Source organism: Cupressus sempervirens, chromosome 3 (assembly GCF_028749045.1).
Source record: "Cupressus sempervirens isolate cs-2001-9-10 chromosome 3, ASM2874904v1, whole genome shotgun sequence".
NCBI classification, from domain to species: Eukaryota; Viridiplantae; Streptophyta; class Pinopsida; order Cupressales; family Cupressaceae; genus Cupressus; species Cupressus sempervirens.
The window spans coordinates 1,070,115,526-1,070,138,335 of record NC_143120.1 but is presented as its reverse complement, the minus strand read 5'-3'; the positions used below and the strand labels follow the sequence as shown (position 1 = coordinate 1,070,138,335).

The window sequence follows — 22,810 nt, the reverse complement described above, 5'->3', positions numbered from 1 at the left end:
GAGGTCAATGGAAAAAGGGATTTATTAGTTTCTAGGCTCACGGGATTGTTTAGCTCCTTAAAGATCAATTAATTATGGTCAATAACTAGGATATATATAAGTGGGTAGAAGTGTTTTAACTCCTTAACATTCAATTAATCATGGTCAATAACTAAGATATATATGAGTGGGTAGAAGTGGTGAGAAAAATCTAAAATAAAGTTTTTGATAATGTAAAACATGCTTCACATCTGACTAGCTTGAAACAAATAGTAAGTGAAATGTAATGATATCCAATTTTAGGTTCAATATAATCTCCCCTATTCTTGACAATTTAAATAAATTTTTGCTTACCAACATTTCTAAAACTTTTTAAAACTAGAAGAAAAATAACGAATGCATCTTCTAATAAGTCCAATATTGAATTGTATAAGTAAGGTGCTAGATCTAGTGGCCAGCCTTGAAATACAAATCTGCCACATAGTTGGAAAGGTCCACAATACTACATTACCATGAATATTGTCCACACAAAACTATAATTTTTTAATATCATCAATTTGATAGTTCTTGACAATGGAACAAATAAATAAGGTTTAAAAATGGAAATGGATATGGAGGATCAATATATTGATAGCAAGCATACATAGAAGTTTCTAAGTTCAAGGATTTTATTTAGCTCCTTCAACATCAATTAATTATGGCCAATATCTAAGATATATATGAGTAGGTAGAACTAGTAATATGTGTCTAAAATAAAGAATTTCTTAACATAAAATGTGCTTTAAACTTGACCATCTTGAAAAAAAATAGTATGTAAAATGTAAGACACATATTCAATTTTAAATTCAATATAACCCTTTATTTTTATCAATTAAATTAAATAAATTTCTAAAAAAAATTGATGCCAAAATAAAATAAAATAATATAACTAGTAGTTGTACACAAATCCACCACATAATCTAAATGATCTCCAATATTATATGACTATACATATTGTTCACACAAATTTTTATAAGATCATTAATGTGATAGCTCTTTTTCTCATTTGTATCCCTTAAATTACAACACTAAAAACAAATGAAAAGACAACCCTAAAAGCTTATTTATTGCTTAAGGAATGTTGTAAGAAAAATTGAAGGATTAGATCAAAATAGAAAACTAACCATTTGCTTTTAAATTTCGTTTCAAATTTATCCTCAATCACAGAATATACTTAGAATTACACTAAGGATGCATGTATGACCACCATGATCACAACTAGTACAAAGTCTCAAAACAATGAATACTTGAACCACTGAAAATGAAGAGAAAAGCAAGGAATATGTACACTCCACAAAAACCATGGTCAGCATTTCCCATGGAAGAAATTTTCTATCGCAAATCTGCAAATTATGTGTTCTCCCTGCTACATGAAGCAGCATCAGCAGCTATTGCTGTCTTCCCTGATGTAATCATCACTAAAAATTCTTATAGCCATTAAAGCTACTAATCTCAGATTAAACAGGTGTTGATTCTGATTGCTTTCTATCAACCTCACAAACATTCATCTGCATTGTGTTTCCTGAATTTTCATCATCGTCATCATCATTTTTGCAGGGAGGAATGTCAATGGGATGAATTTCTGCTAAGCTTACCGAGTTCATGTTTCCATTAATCCCTGCAAGATCTGTGGCCTTTGAATTCCTGTATATAATATACACTACCATTTGTACTATTCCAAAGAGAAACCCTAAGACATTTGGTAGCTGCAAGAAAAGAAAAAAATTCCAGTAGGTCATAACCCAAGTCATTAAACTTCAAAATAAATAGAATGTCTATAACATAATGATAAATTATTATTAGGGAGGTTTTAAGAATAGTAACAATAAATTACATTACACAATGATAATTAATCTTGACTTTCACTTCTTACTGATAAAAATAAATAAATATACTTACTGCAACAAACATGTCTTTGATCAGTAGTCCATAGGCAAACCAGATTGTAGCACTCACAGTCAGGAAGAAGGATAAATAGAAAGGCATGAACTCAACACTTTTTGTACAGATTACTAATCTCTGCCATGAACAAACATTGGGAAGCTTCATGAGGCATTTTTTTGTTCAAAAAATTAGGGTGAATGACCATGTTATACATGAAATGTGTCTGATTGACTTACCAGTACGCTTAAAGGAGCTGCATATACCGTTACAGATATTGCTGAACTGATCCAACCCACTATGAGGATTCGCTTCTTTCCCTTTGAAAACAAGAGAGTGAATAATACCACAAACCCAAATACACCCATGTTCAGACACACTAGCAATTTTGCAACCAAAATCTGCATACACAAAGTGTCTGTCAGATATAACATATTTTTCAAATGGAATCTCCCGTTGCAACATGTACATCTCTCTTTTTCTCCTACCAATACTACACATAAATTGGGTTTTCAAAGATTTTTCTATAACAATGACAATCTATCTAAAATACTTTGATCTCTATAAATAGTCAATTTTTTCTCGGTAGAAGTATATTGTGTGCAATATTAATTTGTACAACATATAGTTTTTAAGTTGATTTAATTTAATATTATTCAAAGACAAGGTCTATATTGTCTATAAAGTATTTCTGATTTACACATATATATAAGAGTAGTGACCGAGAACAATAACAATCCAATTAATAGGAACGATACCCATTTCTTCTAGTTTTAGGTTTTTCCTGGCAAGCTAGCTATTCCTGAACAATACCAAAACCCCAAAACCCCAATAGATCCAAAACTTTCTTAGAGTTTTGTGCTTTCATTTTCAAAGGCAACAAAAAGTTCTACTAAGTTCATTCTCAAGATTTTGTTAAAATGGAAATGATATTATTGTTTTATTTATACATATATATGTAAGTGCATACATACCTTGGCTTGTTTAGGAGCATAGGCAACGTATATGGAGAGGTAAAGAGTCTCAATGATGCAACCAGCACAATTTATTGTGACAATTAAGGTGCAGTCAGGCTTCATGGCGCCATAGTACAACCAAAACATTGCGCTGAACAAGGCAATTAAGTATGGAATTGCTTGAAAACCTTCAGTGGACTTCTTTCTGTATATCCGAATAAAAGTTGGCCTGAAATGAGAAGAAAAAGCCAAGAGAAGTGAACAAAGTAAAAATAGACACATTCATTTCTGATTCTCAGTAAAATATACGCATTCTTCATGGGTTTGTTCATGGATACTGAATTTCTAATGGAAGAGATATCTATTGTACTAGCTGGGCTTCAATTTAAAGTAGAATATTGAACGTTGCTTCAAGTATCATAATATTTCGTTTTGAGTGTTCTTGGTTTTATTTCATTTTAATGCTTTTTATCAAATTATATGATCTATTACTAGAAACCAGAAAAATAAGAGACATAAGTAAATCCTGATGCAATTCTATGTTCTATCGTCAGAAATCAGAAATTGAAAGAAAAGAAATGCATAGACAGCTGATTTCTACTACAACTCATGACAGTAGTATGTACTAATTCTATGAGTTCAATTCTTTTTATGATCAACAATCAACAAGGAGAAAGCAAGAGAGCAGGAAGGAATTTTGATCAAATTTCATGGCCCAAAGTGAAAGAAGAGAAACATATTGTGATCAAATTCCGTAATCCATTACAAAGAAAGAAAAAGTGAGATCATTCAGAAGAGGAAAATCAGAGAAGAGAAATGAATTCTGATCAAACTGGTCGATCTATCATTAGGGAGGAGAAAATGATATAAAAAAGAAGAGAAAAGAATTCTGATCAAACTCCATGATTACTCATTATGAAACTGAAAACGACCACCCGCTTTTTCCTTCCTGATAAGAAATCATAGAGCTTGATGGAGGACACCAAGAAAGAACGCTCAGAAAATTAAATTCAAAGACAATGCAAACAAATAATGAACACCATGATCCAAAAAGACATAAGAAAGCTGATGGATTTCATTAGTATGAAACTTACAATGGAGCAAGAAACACCATGAACGAAATGACATTCCCTGGCATTTAAACACAAAAACAAAAGTGATCAGTTCCTTGAAATCAAACCAAAGAGACAGAATAAGATAACATCTTTAATGGTTACCAAGGATGCCGAGGACCAAAACTATGGGATGATTCATCCTGAAAATTAGTTCCCACTTTGTAACGCAAATGTGTTTTTTGAGTTGAAAGAAAAAAAAAAAGGAAAATGAATGCGTAGTGCAGATAGTTGGTGCACTCTCTTTATGGTGGATTTATAGAGAAAGGAATTTGGAGTGGCGTGCAGATCAACAGAATGGCGGTGACACGTGGCAGCAACATTCTATTGCAAAGCAGGAGGAGATGATTGAAGCGTGATGAACATTCACTCAAATGGTGGGCAATTCATGCATCGCATGCTCTCGGCCGTTACAGCCTCGGCGTCCACGTCATCATCACGGCCACGTGTCGGATGACTGGACCCACTACCTGTCGCCCTTTCATACCTACACCGGCTGGGCCCCACGAATTCCCTGTCGTACTATAAGTTGGGCTTTTCACTGACGTGTTTTTTGTCAACGCACTTGATGATGACATGTCTCTGCTTGCCAACCTTGGCTGTCAATTACACTTTCCAACTCTCCACTTGGCTCTTCAAATACCATAACATTTCTTTTTCTTTTCTTTTACAGAATCTGTAACCTAATTGGTTCAATTTGGGAAGCCAAATGGATCGAACCTGTTTTCACTTCTGATTCAAAACAAAGCTCAATGGTTTATGAAATTAATTAATTCTGTGGGTTTTTTTATGGTTTGTTTTGGTATTCCATCACATTCAACAATTGATTACTAGTGTTGGAATTTAATGCGGTGGTTGTTTTGACCCTGGAGCCAAATGCCCACCTACCACCTGACAGACTCCAGAACGGATAGAAACAATAACTGTGGTGGGTGAGATTTTGAAATTTGAAAAGAGGGGGAAAAATATGACAAAATGAATGTTTCTACATTCATTTCAAGGGGGGTTCAGTGATATTCAGTAGATCAAAAGTTTAGCATAGCAGGGTAGAGCAGAGAAGGAAGAAGGAAAGAAGTTTGTGCCTGTAGTTGTATGTGTTTCTTCCTCTGTTCATTTTGTAAGTTCGTTATTGTTGGATTTGTCCTGTTGAAGCAGTGATTGCTCCAGGCACCATTGTATGCAGCCATTAGAGCTGCAAGTTTAAAGTTTTTGACATATTGAAGTTGTTCAAGTTTTAGGGTTATTTTAGGATTTTTTGGTTGAAGCCGAATGCTCCCAAATTTTGTAATATTTTAATCAAAGTAGAATAGAAAGCAAGCAGACATACTTGAATCCATTATTCTTCTCCTATTCATTGCATTTGAGAAGTTTGTTTAGAAGCTTCAAGCTTTGGCTCTCTGGTTTTAATGGTGGAAACATTCACATTGAAATTTCTCTAAGTTATATTTTTTTTTCAGTTTGAGCCGAGCTCACTCGGCATCCATTGTTGTCGAGCATTGTCTTTTGTGTGCTAAGCTTACTCGACTTCTTCTTGTGCCAAGCTAACTCAACACCTATTGCCTGTCACTCAGCACCTTCACGTGCCAAGAAAACTGCCACTCAACAATAGTTAGTGCCGAGCAAAGTTTTTAAAGTTGTGATTTATTTCTTACATGGTATCAGAGTTTTGAGGCCCCACATCCACAGTGAGTTAGGGAAAAGTTTTTTCTGGGATTTTTGACATGGTAGGAGATGTAGGAAAGATATGACATCAACCACCACCATTCAATGGACAAAACTATGATACATGGGCAAAGAAGATGAAAACCATAATGGTTGCAAATGATTTGTGGAAGTTTGTAGTTAATGGGTTCAATGATGTGATAGACCTAGCTCAGTATGTTGCTCTTACCAATAATCAAAAGACTCATTTGAAAGAGTCAAGGAGGAAGGATGCTAAGGCATTAAGTCTTATTGAAGTAGCAATGACAGAGACAATATTTTCCAAGATTGTAATAGCAAATTATGCAAAGGAATCATAGGATATCCTTGAGACGAAACTTCAAGGGGACTGATAATGTCCGTACAGTAAAGCTATAGAATATAAGGAGGGAGTTTGAGAACCTTCAGATGAAGGAAAATGAATTAGTTGTAGATTTCAGTTCAAGGACCTCCAATGTGATTAACCAACTGAAGTCAGATGGAGAAGACTATCAAGAGCAGAGGATAGTGGAAAAGATATTGAGGAGTTTACCTCATAAATATGACAATTTGGTCATGACATAGAAGAGGCAAAAGACCTCATTGTTTTGATAATGGATGAGTTGATCAGTACTCTTTAAACCCATGAGCATAGGATCAACAGATCTGCATCTTCTTCTTTTCAAGAGCAGGCATTCAAGGCTCAATCAAATCCAAGAGGAAGGGGGAGAGAAAGAAATGGCTCAGGTAGAAACTCCAAAGGCAGAGGTCGAGGTAGTGGAGGACAAAGAAATGCTACTGCAGAAAGCTCAGTAAGAGCAGATAGAGCAAGTAGCTCACAAAATACTTCAAGAGGACGTAAGAAAAACTACAACTCAAATAGGAGTAATGTAGAATACTACTACTGTCATAAATATGGGCATTATGCAAGTGAATGCTGGAAGAAGCAAAATGATCAGTCAAGACAAGCAAATGTGGCCGATGTGAACATGAGAAGTGGAAACAATGCCACTACCTTCATCATGTGTAATGTTGGTGAAGAAGGAAGCCCTAAGGTTTGGTACCTCGATAGTGGATGTAGCAACCACATGAGTGGTAATGAAACCTTGTTTTTATTCATTGACAAGAGTTTCAAATCTGAGATTAAAATGGGTAACAATGGAACCCTACCAGTTGTGGGTGAATGATCTATTCTGATTCGCACCAAGCAAGGTGAGAAGAAGGAAATACAAAATGTGTATTTTGCCCATGGTATGAAGCACAATTTGATGAGCATTTGTCAGCTCATTCAAAATGGATACAAAGTGCTAATGAAGAATGACACGTGTGTCATTCATGAAAAGGATGGGAGCAAGAACCTACTTGCAGTAGTTCAAATGACAAAGAACAGAATGTTTCCCTTGAGGATAGAGACATGTTTCTCATCTCAAGTTGATGCTACACATCACACACAATCAACTCTAAGGAGTGTGATTGAAAACCCTTCACGGCTATGGCACCTTAGGTATGGTCATCTTGGCTATGCTAGTTTAAATTTGTTGTCAAATAAAAGAATGGTAGAAGGTTTTCCATGAATAGAAAATTCATGTAACAAGTGTGAGGCTTGTATTTTGGGTAAGCAACATAGGCTTCCTTTTAATTCTAAAAATTCTAGGAGGGCTAAATATCTATTAGAGTTAGTGCATACTAACCTAGTCGGTCATATGCAAGTTACTTTCATTGGGGGGAGTACTTATTTCATGACATTTATTGATGATTTCAATTATAGGACATGGGTTTATTTTTTTAAATCTAAATCTAAAGCATTTGATAGGTTTTTTGAGTTCAAAGCCCAGGCTGAAAGAGAATGTGGACACTATATCAAGGTCCTAAGATCAGATAAAGAAGGGGAGTATACCTCCAATTCTTTTGTAAATTTTTACAAGAAAAATGGTATAAAGAAAGAGCTCACAACCAGCTATACACCACAACAGAATGGAGTGGTTGAAAGAAAGAATTGGACCATTGTTGAAATGGCAAGGAGCATGATGAAAGAGAAACGTCTCCCAACTGAATTTTGGGGAGAGGCTATAGCAACAACAATTTACCTAATTAATAGGTGTCCTACAAAGGCAGTCTATGATAGAATTCCAATGGAAGCATGGTCACGAGGAAGATGGACAGTTGAACACCTAAGGGTGTTTGGATGTGTTGCATATGCACATGTGCCTAAAGAGAAAAGGCAGAAATTGAATGACAAAGGTGTGAAGTGCATCTTCATAGGGTACAACTCAAAATCAAAGGCATACAGATTGTATGACCCATTGAACAATAAGATGATTCTCTCAAGAGACGTGGAATTTCTTGAAAATCAGTCATGGTATGGACAAATTGATGAGTCACCCAACATCTCAAGTAAAGTGTCAATTATGAATGAAGAGGATGTTGATGAGCAACAAGAAGAAGGAGCAGATAGAAGAAAAGACAAGTAGCCTCCATCATTTACGAGCTCCTCTAAGCATGACCAAGTGTCAGTGCCGAGTAACGGTGAAGATCGAGCTAGTCAGCAAAGCAGCAACAGTGAAGATTTTGATTCCACACTCTCCTCCCTTTTACCAAGAAAGACCAAGAGTCTTAGGAAGATATACCAAGATGAAAGGTATGAAGATTATGATGAGAGTGTTAATTTTGCATTATTTTCTCATAGTGATCCAATACATTTTGAAAAAGCTATTAAGGAGAAGAAATGGTGTAAGGCCATAGATGAGGAGATAGATGCTATAAAAAGAAATGAGACATGGGAGCTAACTGATTTGCCTCTCAAGAAGCAAGTGATTGGAGTGAAATGGGTTTACAAGACCAAATGCAATGCTGAAGGCAAGATTGATAAGCATAAGGCAAGGCTGGTAGTCAAGGGCTACAAACAATAGTATGGTAGAGATTATGATGAGACATATGCCACGGTTGCAAGAATGGAAACTGTGTGTGCTATCATAGTAATTGCAGCTCAGCACAAATGGAAGGTATATCAAATGGATGTGAAGTTCGACTTCTTAAATGGTGTATTGAAGGAAGAAGTATATGTGGAGCAACCACCTTGTTATGAAGTAGCAGGTGAAGAGAACAAAGTATATAGATTGAAGAGAGCTCTTTATAGGCTCAAGCAAGCTCCAAGGGCATGGTATAGTAGGATTGACTCATATTTGATGAGCAATGATTTTAGCAAAAGTAATGGTGAGCCTACTCTCTACATCAAGGAAACAAATGGAAATGTGTTGATTGTTGTCTTGTATGTAGATGATTTCATTTTTATTGGTAATGACAAGGCTCTAATTGGTGAGTTCAAAGAGACCATGAAAAATGAATTTGAAATGATAGGCTTAGGTCTCTTGAAGTACTTTCTAGGCATAGAAGTAAAACAAATGCATGATAGCATCTTCATCTCTCAAAAAAAATATGCAGGGAAGATCTTGGAGCGATTCAAAATGCAAAATAGTAAGTCAACCCCCACACCAACAATAATAGGTCTAAAGTTGAGCAAGGAAGACTCTAGCAAGAGAGTGGATCCGACACTATACAAGAGTATGGTTGGAAGTTTAATGTATTTGACTGCAACTCGGCCAGACTTGATGCATGTAGTAAGTCTGATTTTGAGATTTATGAAAACACCAAAGGATTCCCATCGGCAAGCGGGAAAAAGGATCCTAAGGTATGTGAAAGGTAACAAGGGATTTGAGATTTTGTATACTCAGAAAGTGAATTGAAGTTGATAGGTTATACTGATAGTGATTGGGCTGGAAGTATAGATGATAAGAAGAGCACTTCCAGATATGTATTTCATATGGGATTGGGTGCAATTTCATGGGCATCCAAGAAGTAACATATTTTTGCTCAATCTACAACAGAGGTTGAATATATAGCTGCAAATGCAGTAGCATGTTAGGCTATTTGGTTAAGGAGGATCTTGACATATTTGAATGAAAGGCAAGAGGATGGAACCACAATTTATTGTGACATCTCATCAATTGCATTGTCCAAGAATCTAGTCTTCCATGGTAGAAGCAAGCATATTGAGATCAAATATCACTTCATCAAAGAGTTGGTGGAGAATGGGGATATCAAAATAGAATTTTGTAAGTCTGAGCAACAGGTAGCAGACATTTTCACAAAACCATTAGGTATTGAAAATTTTGTACACTTAAGAGAGAGTCTTGGTGTAGTTGATTTGGATCAGCAGTGATCCTTGTTTGTTTGGCTCGGGACAAAGGGGGAGTGTTGGAATTTAATGCGGTGGTTGTCTTGCCCTTGGAGCTAAATTCCCACCTACCACTTGATAGACTCTAGAACAGATAGAAACAATAACTGTGGTGGGTGAGATTTTGAAATCTAAAAAGAGGGGGAAAAATATGACAAAATGAATGTTTCTACATTCATTTCAAGGGGGGTTCAGCGATATTCAGTAGATCAGAAGTTTAGTAGAGCAGGGTAGAGCAAAGAAGGAAGAAGGAAAGAAGTTTGTGCCTGCAGTTGCACGTGTCTTCTTCTATTCATTTTGTAAGTTCGTTATTGTTGGATTTATCCTATTAAAGCAGTGATTGCTCCAGGCACCATTGTATGTAGCCATTAGAGCTGCAAGTTTAAATTTTTTGACGTATTGAAGTTGTTCAAATTTTAGGATTATTTTAGGGTTTTTTGGTTGAAGCTGAATGCTTCCTGATTTTGTAATATTTTAATCAAAGTTGAATAGAAAGAAAGTAGGCATACTTGAATCCATTGTTCTTCTCCTATTCATTGCATTTGAGAAGTTTGTTTAGAAGCTTCAAGCTTTGGCTCTCTAGTTTTGATGGTGGAAACATTCACGGTGAAATTTCTCTAAATTATAATTTTTTTCTAGTTTGAGCCGAGCTCACTCGACATCCATTTTTGTCGAGCATTGCCCTTTGTGTGCTGAGCTTACTCAGCTCCTTCTTGTGTCGAGCTAACTCGGCACCTACTGCCTATCACTCGGCACCTTCACGTGCACCTTCACGTGCCGAGAAAACTATCACTCGACTCCTTAAGGTGCCGAGCAAACTGGCACTTAGCAATAGTTAGTGCCGAGCAAAATTTTTTAAGTTGTGATTTATTTCTTACAACTAGGAGTCGAAGAATCTATTTTGGAGAGCTTGATTTATAGATTCTAATATCAAATTTCAATTGTCTATAATTTACTGTTATTACTTATAGATTAGATTGTGCATAAGAGTGTCATCCATTTATTCTTCAAATGATTACTTCTACAATTGACTATGTAAGTTTTTGTATGGAAACTTTGGACACACTTAACTATCCATCATCGTTAGGAGAAGGCATACATAATTTGCTTACCAAGTCTTTAGGTTCAAACACTATAGATTGTGCAAAATAACATCTCAAAGAAATCTAGAATCCTCTTTAAATAAATTTGACTAGCAAATATCTTTCAAAATTTTATTTCAAGTTAAAAATAATGATAACTTATAAATTTCATATTACATTTACAAAACTATTGACATTCACAAGCCATTCAAAATGTTGGATCACATGTATCTTCACAAAAAAGAGGCATAGATGAAACCTTTAGATTAATTAGTTATATAGTTTGTGGAAATATTATATCTCAAACAAATATGTAATTATTTTTAAAATAAATTTGATATAATATATATCTATTAAACTTGTATTCAATTTTTTTTTAAAAAGTTATCATTTATACATCTAATACTAGATTTGGTAGTCATCAACAAAGCAATTATGAAGGTCAATTCTTTTAATAGTTAAAAGATTATTTCTAGAATTGATTGTGATAGTCTCTAAGTTGGAATTTTATATCATATTGAAGAAATAATTTTTATATAAAAACTTTTGATCACTTTATTATACCGTTATAATGTTACATTTTAACTTAAAACCTCCAATTCACCGGTAGACTGCAATCGTGAACAGTTTGTATTCACTAATTTAGATTTTAGAAACATAACATCTCCACTAAAATTTGTCTTGAGGTTTATTCCTCAAACTCGCCAAACTTCTATATTTGTCCATGAAAATAATCAATTAAATCATCCACCACAGTTTTGCAATCATTAGCCCATCTTTAATGCTGATAAAACCTGACAAAAGTTTTTCCCCCGTTTGATTAACTTGAATATGTGAAGAGACCAGTTTGATCATAACTCTCTCCTATATAAATTGTCGTTTTTGCTTTTCTGGGTGCATGAAAAGAGCTTTCTAGAAGACCATTTCAATATTTTTTGTTTTTCTGGAGTCAGCCATTATCAGTATTCATATCTATGTTTTGATAGGGAAGAAAGAGAGGTCGTCTTCATATCTGCCAACTCAAATTAGTGTTACCTCGTCAACACGGCTCATGTGCATCACCATTAATGGACTTGCCTATTTCACAGATATTTCCTCACCGTTTGAGTCACAGATTTATTTTGATTCTCGTATTTTCTCATGTGAATGTTATCTAAATCTTATCTTATAATGTACATGGAGTTAGTAGAGTTTATTAGATTGACTGGTATGAAGCCATTTGTTAATCTGATAGAACAGTTATTTGGGGTACTGGAATTTTTACTTTGTATCCATGGTGTCTGTATCTTGGTGGATGGTTCTATGAATGAACACGTCATTTCATATTATTTGTGATCAGAAAATTGATATTAGATTGATATGAAGAGATTTTTCAATCTAATTTATTATAGCTACTGTTTAGTCTTAAAAATATTTGGATACAATTTCAACCTCATCTTTCATATTATAATTATATTAGTCTTTGAATCTAAGTAGATGGCAGTAGATGGTACAATCAATGAACATATCATCCTTTTATATATGTGGAGTTTGAATCTTAGTGGAACCAATGAATATACTACCTCCTTACTAATTGTGTTCAAACAATTAATATCAGATTGGAATAAATAATTTTAATCTAATTTAATTATTTTTATTAGAATTTTTATTATTATGATATAATATAAGGTTTGCATCTTGGCTGATGATGTAATCAATGACAATATCATTCTCTCGCAAGTTTTGTTCAACCAAATGAATTGCATTCTTTTGAAAGTGTTAGTGAATAGTTTTTCCCTTCCTATCTCAGTTTATACTAACAACAAAAATAGCTTTAACCACAAATAAGTCTTGATAACTTGCAAAGACTCTATGCTTTAAAGGCATAGCTCCCTTCTAAAATGATTTAACAATACAACTCTTACTGCGAATGAATTATAGCATTCGTTCTTTTGACCTAAAAGGACTTAAGAAAAGTAAAAACATCCTCTCATAAACATGTAAAAGAATGCTACAGATTGAGTAATTAACATTTAATACATGCCACACAACACATAATTTAAAGACTCCAGATTCTCAGGCACACCAAACTAAAACAAAGAAAAGTATAAATTCAGTATAGTCAATGAAACCACATCCATCCAGAAATGAATTTCATATGAATCCACCATCAAGCAAGATGACCACATGATTATCAAAGAGATGCACCAGAAGTAAACATACGATCAATTGTATTATCATTAATTTTATTGTCCATTCAACAAAGAAAAGCAGAACAACTAGTAACTTAATCAAAAAATTAAAGATTCTAAGTCCAGAGAGTTGACCCTTTAGGTCGATCAAAACATAATATATATAGCCACAAAGGGCTAACTAAATTACTTTCAAAAACTAACTCCTTAAGGAGTTGCCAACTATTTAAATGGGAAGAGTTTTAAAGAAAAGATAACAAAAAAAAGTAAAATAAGACAGTTGGCCCCTCAATCATTTTCTAAGCTCCATCTATATCGCTGAAATTGGAACAAGGATATTGGGAGTTAGAATAACTGCCATCATTTTCCTTCCAAGCCTTGTGCAATGCAAGGAAACCAAGCAATTCGTATTGTTGTGGAATGCCAAGTTGTTCCAGGTGAAGCTACCACATCTTCATAATCTAACAAATATGATCAAGCATTTTATCCCATACATCCAAATGGTCGGTACAGATGATCATAATACAATCTACTCTGGCGAAAATGGCTAAGTTGTTGACTGAGACTTCACTTGTTTTCTTAAACAACATCGCCTAGATCCAATGAGTGCTAAGTGTTCCATTTATTCTTATGAGAGATGGATTCATGTTGAATCACTACTCATGAAACATGGGTCAATGAGTTTGACTCAAAAATCACATAGCTAAATCCTAATAGCAATATTACAATTTGACTTGCTATAGAAATTATCTCCTACTTATCAATTGATGAACTTAAGGGGCTTCCTAATGAATGGTTCATAAGGCACAACACTTGGTGAAGGTTTTGCAAAGGGGTTGCAAGCTTTGGATTTAACCATGGAGGAAACTCCATAGTTAAGTGCGCTTAGGCTGGAGTAGTACTAAGATGGGTGACCTCTTGGGAAGTCCCGGTGCTTCACCCCTATGAGCATCATCCAGATACAATGAGTGCTAAGTGTTCCATTTATTCTCATGAGAGATGGATTGATGTTGAATCACTACTCATGAAACATGGGTCAATGAGTTTGACTCAAAAATCACACAATTAAATCCTGATAGCAATATCACAATATGCTCCTTTTCTTGCTCACAAATAACTCTAACCAATTAGAAACAGAAGGATTCTCTTTAGGAGGAGGGGTTTGTAGAATGGGTGATGAACTAAGTGCCATTGAACTTAAAGTACTAGCTCCCTCTATTACTTGTCGATTTCCTTGTTTTGTCTCACCACTTGGGGCTCCAATAGAATTTTCTTTTCTTAAACCAAGGGAAATTGTCACTAACCTATCACAAGTACCCTTCAAGCCACTTGTCTGATCCTATTTCTTTCTACTACAAGAGTGAGTCCACTTGATGGAAGGAGGGAGATGAACTGAACCTTGACGAGAGAGTTTAGGTTCAACTCTTGACTTTAGTTTTCCTACAGTAGGAGAAGGAACAACTTCATTAGTAACAAGAACAACTATGGGCAAAATGGACCTACCATGAACCTTTTGAACGCTATGAGCCACTGATTTTGACTATCTTTTGCCTATGAACCATTTTTCCATTTTGGTTAGTACAGGAAAAGTTCTTGTATTCAGGTCATCCTTCTTTGGTATTGTCTAGTCAATTTTCGACAATGGGTAAGCTTCCACTTGCTCAATGTAAGTTGGGTCAACAATTTCCTCATTTTATCCTTCAATTACTCTAGATGTATCTACTAGGATATCAAAATCCTTGATATATGCTAGTGATAGTCTAGACCATAACCTCTTCCTAACCTCAAAATTATCTTGACAGTTAGCCCAAAAATATTCTAACTAGGGAACATGGAGAGTAGAGGGACCTAACTCAGAGTATCTTAGGGAAAGTTCTTGACTGTCAAACTTAGGCCTAGCAGAATAGGTTAATACATTCATGGATTTAATTTCAGCTCTAAGCTTAAGGGAATCTTGGATTTTCTTGCATTTTTAATGCTTGAGTTCAATAGAAAAGGTGTAGCTAGAGCCTTTTGAAGTCTTACAATTATTTTTGACCTCTACTAATTGTCTACGTATTTTGATTAACACAAAATGATCTAGGCGGTGTTGAGGTAACCTTAGAGGATTTCCTTCATATCCCTCGACCTTGAGGTAGGTGAACTTTGGAAATTGGGTAAAGAAACTACCATAAATATCTATCAATTGAGAAGCTTCCTTTGTTATCCTCACATTCTCTTTGCCTTGCAATTCAAATACTAATTTAGCTAGGAAATTATCATGAACTACTTTGAAACCTTCACTATTTTTACTCTTCTGCAAGAGAAGATAGTACACATAAATTGGCATTCTTTGATTCCAATCTAAGTGTGGTAAACCGTTCCATTCTTTGCCACAAGACAAGATATAAAACAAAAAATAAAGACATGAAAACTAAAAATTCCATAAACTTGAGAAAGTTCTTCTTGCAACCTAGTAAATATGATATCTGCCCAGTTAATAAATCTATCTTCTCTGAAGGATTTTTGGATGAGGAAGTACATCCAATTGTTCTAATGAAAGGCATGTGGGCTTCCTTTCAGTCTATTCAGGAAAAATCCTTAATCTCTAGGATCACATGTTCTCTAGTTAGTGGACACGGAAGGTAGGAACCCACTCTCTTAGATTTGAACTTTGTTAACATTACATCTTCAAAAACTTCCTTTGGTAACTAAGTGATCTTGGTTAACTCATATTCCATCCAACTTTCTTTTGGTAATCGAGTGAGCTTGGTTAACACTCAACTTTCGTGAACTTCTCTTTGATGCCCAAGTGAACTCAGTAGACACTGTCTTTTGAAATTGGAAAACATTGAAATTCTTGGAAGACATGAGAAATTATCTTCATCGCCCAAGTGAGCTCAACATACACTAACTAATAAAGATATGACATTTTGTGTAATAGCAAAGACAATATACAATCAATCAATTGTTTTCAACATTTTGTTCTTCAAGTTGTTACTTAATGAACATAACATCTCACTTGGGTATTATAGAACTCAGTTAATACTAGACTTTCTTCGACAATACTGAATCTCCATCTTACTTTTTCAATTTCTCAAGGAAAATTATAGTTACTCAATGAAAAATGTCTTCCTTCTTTAGCCTTGTCACTTGGTTAAGCTTGTGTATCTCAATACATTACAATATTACATGATTGTAAAATAATTTAAAAACAATACAATATCATTGTCCAACTCATTAAATCTCTCATTGTACACCATAATTATCAACTCTATCTTCAACATACTTCAAATTCTCTTCATCAATCAAATTGATATAGCACTCTACCGAATTAACATAATGTCTACCCAACTAATATTTGAAATTAATGAAAACATAACAATTGATATGACTCTTTTACATACATTCATAACATTTCCAATTACATTATCAGTTGGGGATAATAATAGGACGCCTTAGGGGTAACAACATTGACCAACTTGGAGGGAGGTATACTTTTAGGTATATTAAGGTCACTAGGGTAGTTGTGTAAGTCCTTACGGGAGGAAAAATTTGTTGGCAAGTTGGCTAAGGAAAGTAATTGGATGTTTTCTTTAATGGAAATACCATATGTGGCTAAGGTCACTTATAATCGAGATAGAGTTCTAATATGAAAAAGTGGATAAAGTGACTTAGTATAATTAAGGATAACAAGAAACAACCACCCAGTTTGCATCACTGAGCTTCACTAGAAGAAAATACAAGGCTATAATTTTGGAATATAGAATATTAGGGAGTATATGATACATTTAAGTTCACTTAAATGTTAGGCCTAACAAATCCAATCTTATTTTTATTTTTTATATCCAAGTAAATTAGTACATTTATTTCACAGATTTGGTTCTATACTTGTAAATATGGCATTAAGCTTCCTAACTACTACACAGTCAACTTCAAGGAAGTTTTTTCTTTTTCTTTTTAAGATCTTTAACACATCATTACTTATAATATGCACAAATCAGATTAGTCACCCTAATTGGTAGTAACACTATTTAACAAATTCATTTTTTTTTTCTTAAAACCTACTTTAATCATTCAACCATTTTGCATTCTTTTTACTCAATGAACAAGATAAAATAGGACATATTAGTGTTTATTTTTGTTTCCATAAGGCTTTCTATTTACATAAGGCTATTAGCTTTTATAGATGGAATAAATTTACAATATTACCACAAAACATTTTTAACAAGAAATTTGATTCTAGGCACTCTGTAAGGGAGTATGTATATCATGATTTTGTTACTACCTTTTTAAAACTTCTTCCACACATTACAACTAATCATTTGGAATTATAGCATGATATTTTTTTGAAATATATTATATCTTACAATTTCTACACATGATTCCATTTTAAAATATTTTCTTACATTCATTAAAATTATATTACGATGAAATTGACTTTGCCTAGACATATACTATGAAACATATACCACAATTAGGTGGGAGGCTCCCACTTTTCTACAACAATATAGCACCTTAGTAAAAATAGATCTTCACTTTCAACTTAGGAGGCTCCACAAGCAACCTACAACAAAAGTAACTTTCCCATGGACAACTAATCTCCCAATCAGAGGTTTTTTCAAGGCCGTGCCGAGCTAGTTGAGCCTTTACTAGATGGACAAAAATACTTACATTATAGTCATTGCACAACCATATTTACATAACATATTTTCATAACACATTCACAATGACATAGTTTACACAAAACTCTTAATCAAGGCTTGCACTTAGGATCCTTATTGATCCATTCAAAGGGTAAGGGTGGAAATGGAAAAATGGGAAAAATCTACTTTGCAAATAACAACACATGCCTTCATAAGGCTACATATACCCCTTTACATGTCTTCACAAGGCTTCCACATATACTTCCACATGTCTTGACAAGTACTTCATTCAAAAACCTTATGGCCCCCAAGAAAGCTCACTTATGGTCCTCAAGAAAATGTGGTATATGAGGCTTATAACACCCATATGGAATCCCTTCACAAGAGAGACACCCAAAAAAGTTATCTTCCCTCCCAATGGTGAGGCTCAGCTTGAAACTCCCATATAAAATAGTTAAAAATAACTCAAGAATCTCACATGAACACCATAGACACTATACAACACCAAAACATCACAAAAATATTTGCAATACAAAAAATTGCACCACTACACCAAAGAATATAATAGATCATGAACAAGCATTTGATACAACATTTTACATTAAAAAAATTCAAAATATATGGGTACCAACCTTATTTCCAAGCTTACACAAGGTTGGTTTGAGCTCTCTCTCTCTCTCTCTCTCTCTCTCTCTCTCTCTCTCTCTCACACACACACACACACACACACACACACACACACACACACTCACTCACTCACTCTCTCTCTCTCTCTCTCACACACACACACACACACACACACACACACACACACACACACACACACACACACACACACACACACATCTTAGCCAAAATCACCAAGATGCCTAAGTTATACTAATTATACTAGTGGTCTCCAAAATTTGAGAGTGGGAATTACCCTACAAATTCCTCTAAAAATCCTCTAAGAAGTCTTTCGACCAGTCTCACATACCACCCATCATGAGGCAAATTTTCCTTGGTTTGGTAAAAGACTCATTTTACTATCTCCTAGGTCGTCACTCTCTTTTAAGGCATTTTTGAATGGTCATAATTAGTCTTTAGGAAGCTCGAATGGCCTAGAAATAGAACCCAATCTATAGTACATCCATGGGGAAGGTCAATTTTAGCTAAACTACCCCCCTAGAGTCACTTTCTACCCTTCAAAAGTCCACCATGTCTTGATTTTCAGAAATGAGTGATGGGGAAAATCTTCTTGGTCCTCAAAAAAAGAAACGTTACTTAGGGTTTCTACATGGTCACTCAAAGGTCATCTTGCCTACCCATCTCACTTGGCATGCCACATCACAACACATGTGTTAGTTAGCACCACATTAACCACATCAATTCTACAAAAAATGGGCATTTCACATGGATATACACAATTACAATCAACAAATTACATGATTGACTTAAACACAATTATGATAGGGTTGTATCCCACCTTAGAGCCAACCTTGGCTTCTCAAGGATATCACAACAAAATACCTAGTAAAATTTCTCCATATGTTCGTAATTATACTACCTTCACACTCATGTAAAATATCAATTTCCCCCTATATATATGTATATCATATAGGGCTATTGATATTTTACATGAGTGTAAAGGTAGTATAACCATGGATATATATAATAAATCATACATGGTAACATAACATTAACTAAATAAATCCTACTAACCATGATAAAAATAATCAACATGTAAAATTGCATTTGCATCATCTCATAACCAAATCGCATAACCTAATATCTACATATTTCTCATTCATTAATATTCTCTAATCTATAGTATAGAGAATAATACATTAAAATTTAATTTATTTATTCCTATTCATAGATTCAACTCATCTATACTAATATAAGAATTGTACACACAGAATGAATAATTTCAATTTCTTTCCATTAATTATCATGACATATAAATCATAAGCCAAAATGTGTAAGCATGTCCTAACATGACCATTTATCATCATAACACAATACAATTACCATTTTTCCAAGAAGATCTTGTAGGGTTCAATCACATTATTATATTAATAATCAAAATAAAGAAGTAAAGAAATCGTCATAAGTATTAACACCTAATTTCGTAACGTCATAATTTGAACTCAACTATCAATTCATGAATCATCAAAAGCATATTGCACCAAAAATAATTGAATCACATTTTAGTACAACATGGGTTCAATTTGATTCACTACTTTCAAATATTTGAAATAAAATGTAAACAATTCACATTCAAACCAAAATCACCTAAGATAAACTAAATTCTCATCTTTAGAATTCTTTCCTATAGAACATATGCATCACAATGTGATACCCTTTCAAATCATTTTACCAAATAAAGTTATTAAAACATTCAATTGTTGTGAAGAAATAAAACATAACCCAAATCTTAAAATATCAACGTAGTAATATAATTTTCCACCTATAATCCTTAATGATTCTCACAATAGGAATTACCAAATTATTCTTCCCTAATACCGATTTAAATTGATCTTCTTGGATGATGTATGAAATGTTATAAAATCCATCCACATAGTCTTTTCACTAATATAATGATGCATCAAGACTTTATTCAATGAGTCCATTAACATCAACCTAATGTAATAGAATAGGAGATGTAATTGGGGACATAGCAGATTCCTAAAAATCCTCTAAATAATACATCGATACTAAGTGTGATTACAAAAGAAAAGACACAACAATATTTTCAAATAAGGACATTGTTAATCTCCCGAATGACCATCAAACCTAGCATACTCAATGTTGAGATAATGAGTGTTGCACACATTGCATAATATTGTTATATTGTATTATTTTAATTTATTATGTAATGTTGCACCTATATGGACGTGCACCATGTAAATATTCTCACGGGATATATTTGATGAGTTGTATTGTAACATACGAATAATATTTGATGTAATTATTTAATATTGGAAAAAAGAATTAAATGTCCAATATTAAATGTGGGTCAATGTGGGTTTGCTAGCATATAGTTTTACTACATGGTTTATGGAATACCACTTGGTGGTTTTGTGAGACTTGCTACTTTATAAGAAACCACAAGGGTAGTTTTTGTATGAGAAGGGAAAAAGGAAAAAGAAAAATTTCAAGCAAGACAAGGCTTGCAAAGTTATCGAAGGGAGAATTTGTGAAGGTTGGAAGCATGGCATGGGATGTGTGGATTCATGCTTATTCACATGGATTGCTTGGCTATGACTATGGCTTTGAAGGTTTTCATGGTTGTATTGCAAAGATATTTTGATGAGTAATACATGGTGATAGATTCTTTTGGAGGATGGACTTTTTCCCTCAGTGAGAGCCTCCCAGGGTATATTGTGTGTCATATTTATTTGGGTATGTTGTCTATTTTCTTGCATGTGGATTTTAATTGCATATTTATTTCAGATCTATTATATGTTATGTGGAAACAATTATATTTTGGTTACAAGTTTCCTTACACTCAACCTATCTAATCCTCTAATGAGAAACACATTCACAAAGTTAGGAATTTATTGTGTGTAAGAATAGGGATCTTACATTATGATACTATGATAGATTGTATGAATTTATGATTTAATAATTAGGAAGTAATCTATAATCATAGAGGCAAAGTATATTGGAAAGATGGTGTTGATCTCATATTGGTTTTGACAATTGAGTGTCAACACACTTAAGACATTTACTTCATTCATGCCAAACTAGTAATACAGGTTGAGTACAACATATAAATATTAGACCATGCTGAGTAGTTCAGGGGTCGAGTCAGAAGTAGAATTATAGTATATGTCGAGCATTAGTAACTTCATATGTTGGGTAACATAGATTTGGCATATTTGTTTGTAATGGCACAAACAACTATGTAAACCATTTCCAAGCTGACCTAAGGATTGATTACAATCTTTTGGAGATAGGGATGAATCCATATGCAAAATCCCTATGCAATTACGTGCAACCAATTAGAAAATGGGAAGGTTTAAATGAAAATATGGATGAATTACAGCCGTAGATTCATACCCAACCCTAAGCCACTAAAGTCTTTATAAGGAATATGAAGCCCTAAATTTTTTATCAAGTTATAGGAAGGTAACAAGGGGTGAATGAAAAAATTGATGAAGTGAACAAGAGTGTTTGCAAAGCATTCAAGGTAACTTAGCAGTAAGAGTAAATTGCAGAATCAGTTAGAGAAGAACAAAGGATAGAGAAGGATACAACATTGTTATATCTAATCATGAAGGATCAAGAAGGACATTGTGTAGAATTGATTTGTTATCAAGAAAGCAAGTGTCAGTCATAAGATCTATGCTGAGACACTCTAGCAAGTGATTTCAGTTAAATCTCCTAGGTAGAGTAGTCCTAACAGGTTTTACCAAATCCTTTAACAAGGTGACATTCCAAGTGAATGACCAAAATTCCTTTAACCAGGCACACTTCTAACATGGTGTTGAAATCCTCTAACAAGATAGGACTTAACAGTCTTTGTAAGCCTTCAACAGGGCAGGCCGTTTACAAGGCAAATCATGATTCATGGTCAAACCATTGTAACCTTAATTGGCTACACTTTACAACTACAGTAGTAAATATTTGTAGGTGTCATCCCCACCTTAGTTTTACCTTCTCATTTGGAGGGTTTTGGGTGACCATATATGGTTTTATGTGTGTTTGATTACATATATGTTTTAGATGCATTTACTTTACATGTTGTTTCAGTATGTTAATACATGTGATATATGAATGGTGAAAGTTTTATAGGCCCAAGTTTAAACTCCTAATTCAACAACCCCCCCCCCCGCTCACCCAAAAAAAAAAAACTTTACTCCTTTCCTACCTGTAATTCCAATAGATGGAATATTTTGGTTATGGAATTGAATTGACTCATCAATTCAAGGATGACATCCTAGATGTTAACCCTTACTTAGAATATTATGATAATGAGTTTTGGTAGTATGTATACATAACATTTTATTCAAGCCAACTAAATAAAGATTTAAGGGAAAGGGTATAAAGGAAGAATATTTTGATAT

The 22,810-nt window shown here is 34.1% G+C and overlaps 1 protein-coding gene across 1 annotated transcript; it reads right to left on the bottom strand.

Moving 5' to 3' along the window:
• Positions 1-1,124: 1,124 nt before the first annotated feature.
• LOC149570449 (bidirectional sugar transporter SWEET14-like) lies at positions 1,125-4,190 on the bottom strand. The gene is made up of 6 exons (XM_089817898.1): positions 4,073-4,190; positions 3,950-3,986; positions 2,874-3,084; positions 2,139-2,300; positions 1,918-2,037; positions 1,125-1,724 (listed from the first exon to the last, which is right to left on the bottom strand). Exons 1-6 carry the CDS (start codon positions 4,107-4,109, stop codon positions 1,476-1,478), a joined length of 816 nt encoding a protein of 271 aa, XP_089674024.1. The 5' UTR covers positions 4,110-4,190; the 3' UTR covers positions 1,125-1,475.
• Positions 4,191-22,810: the final 18,620 nt, after the last annotated feature.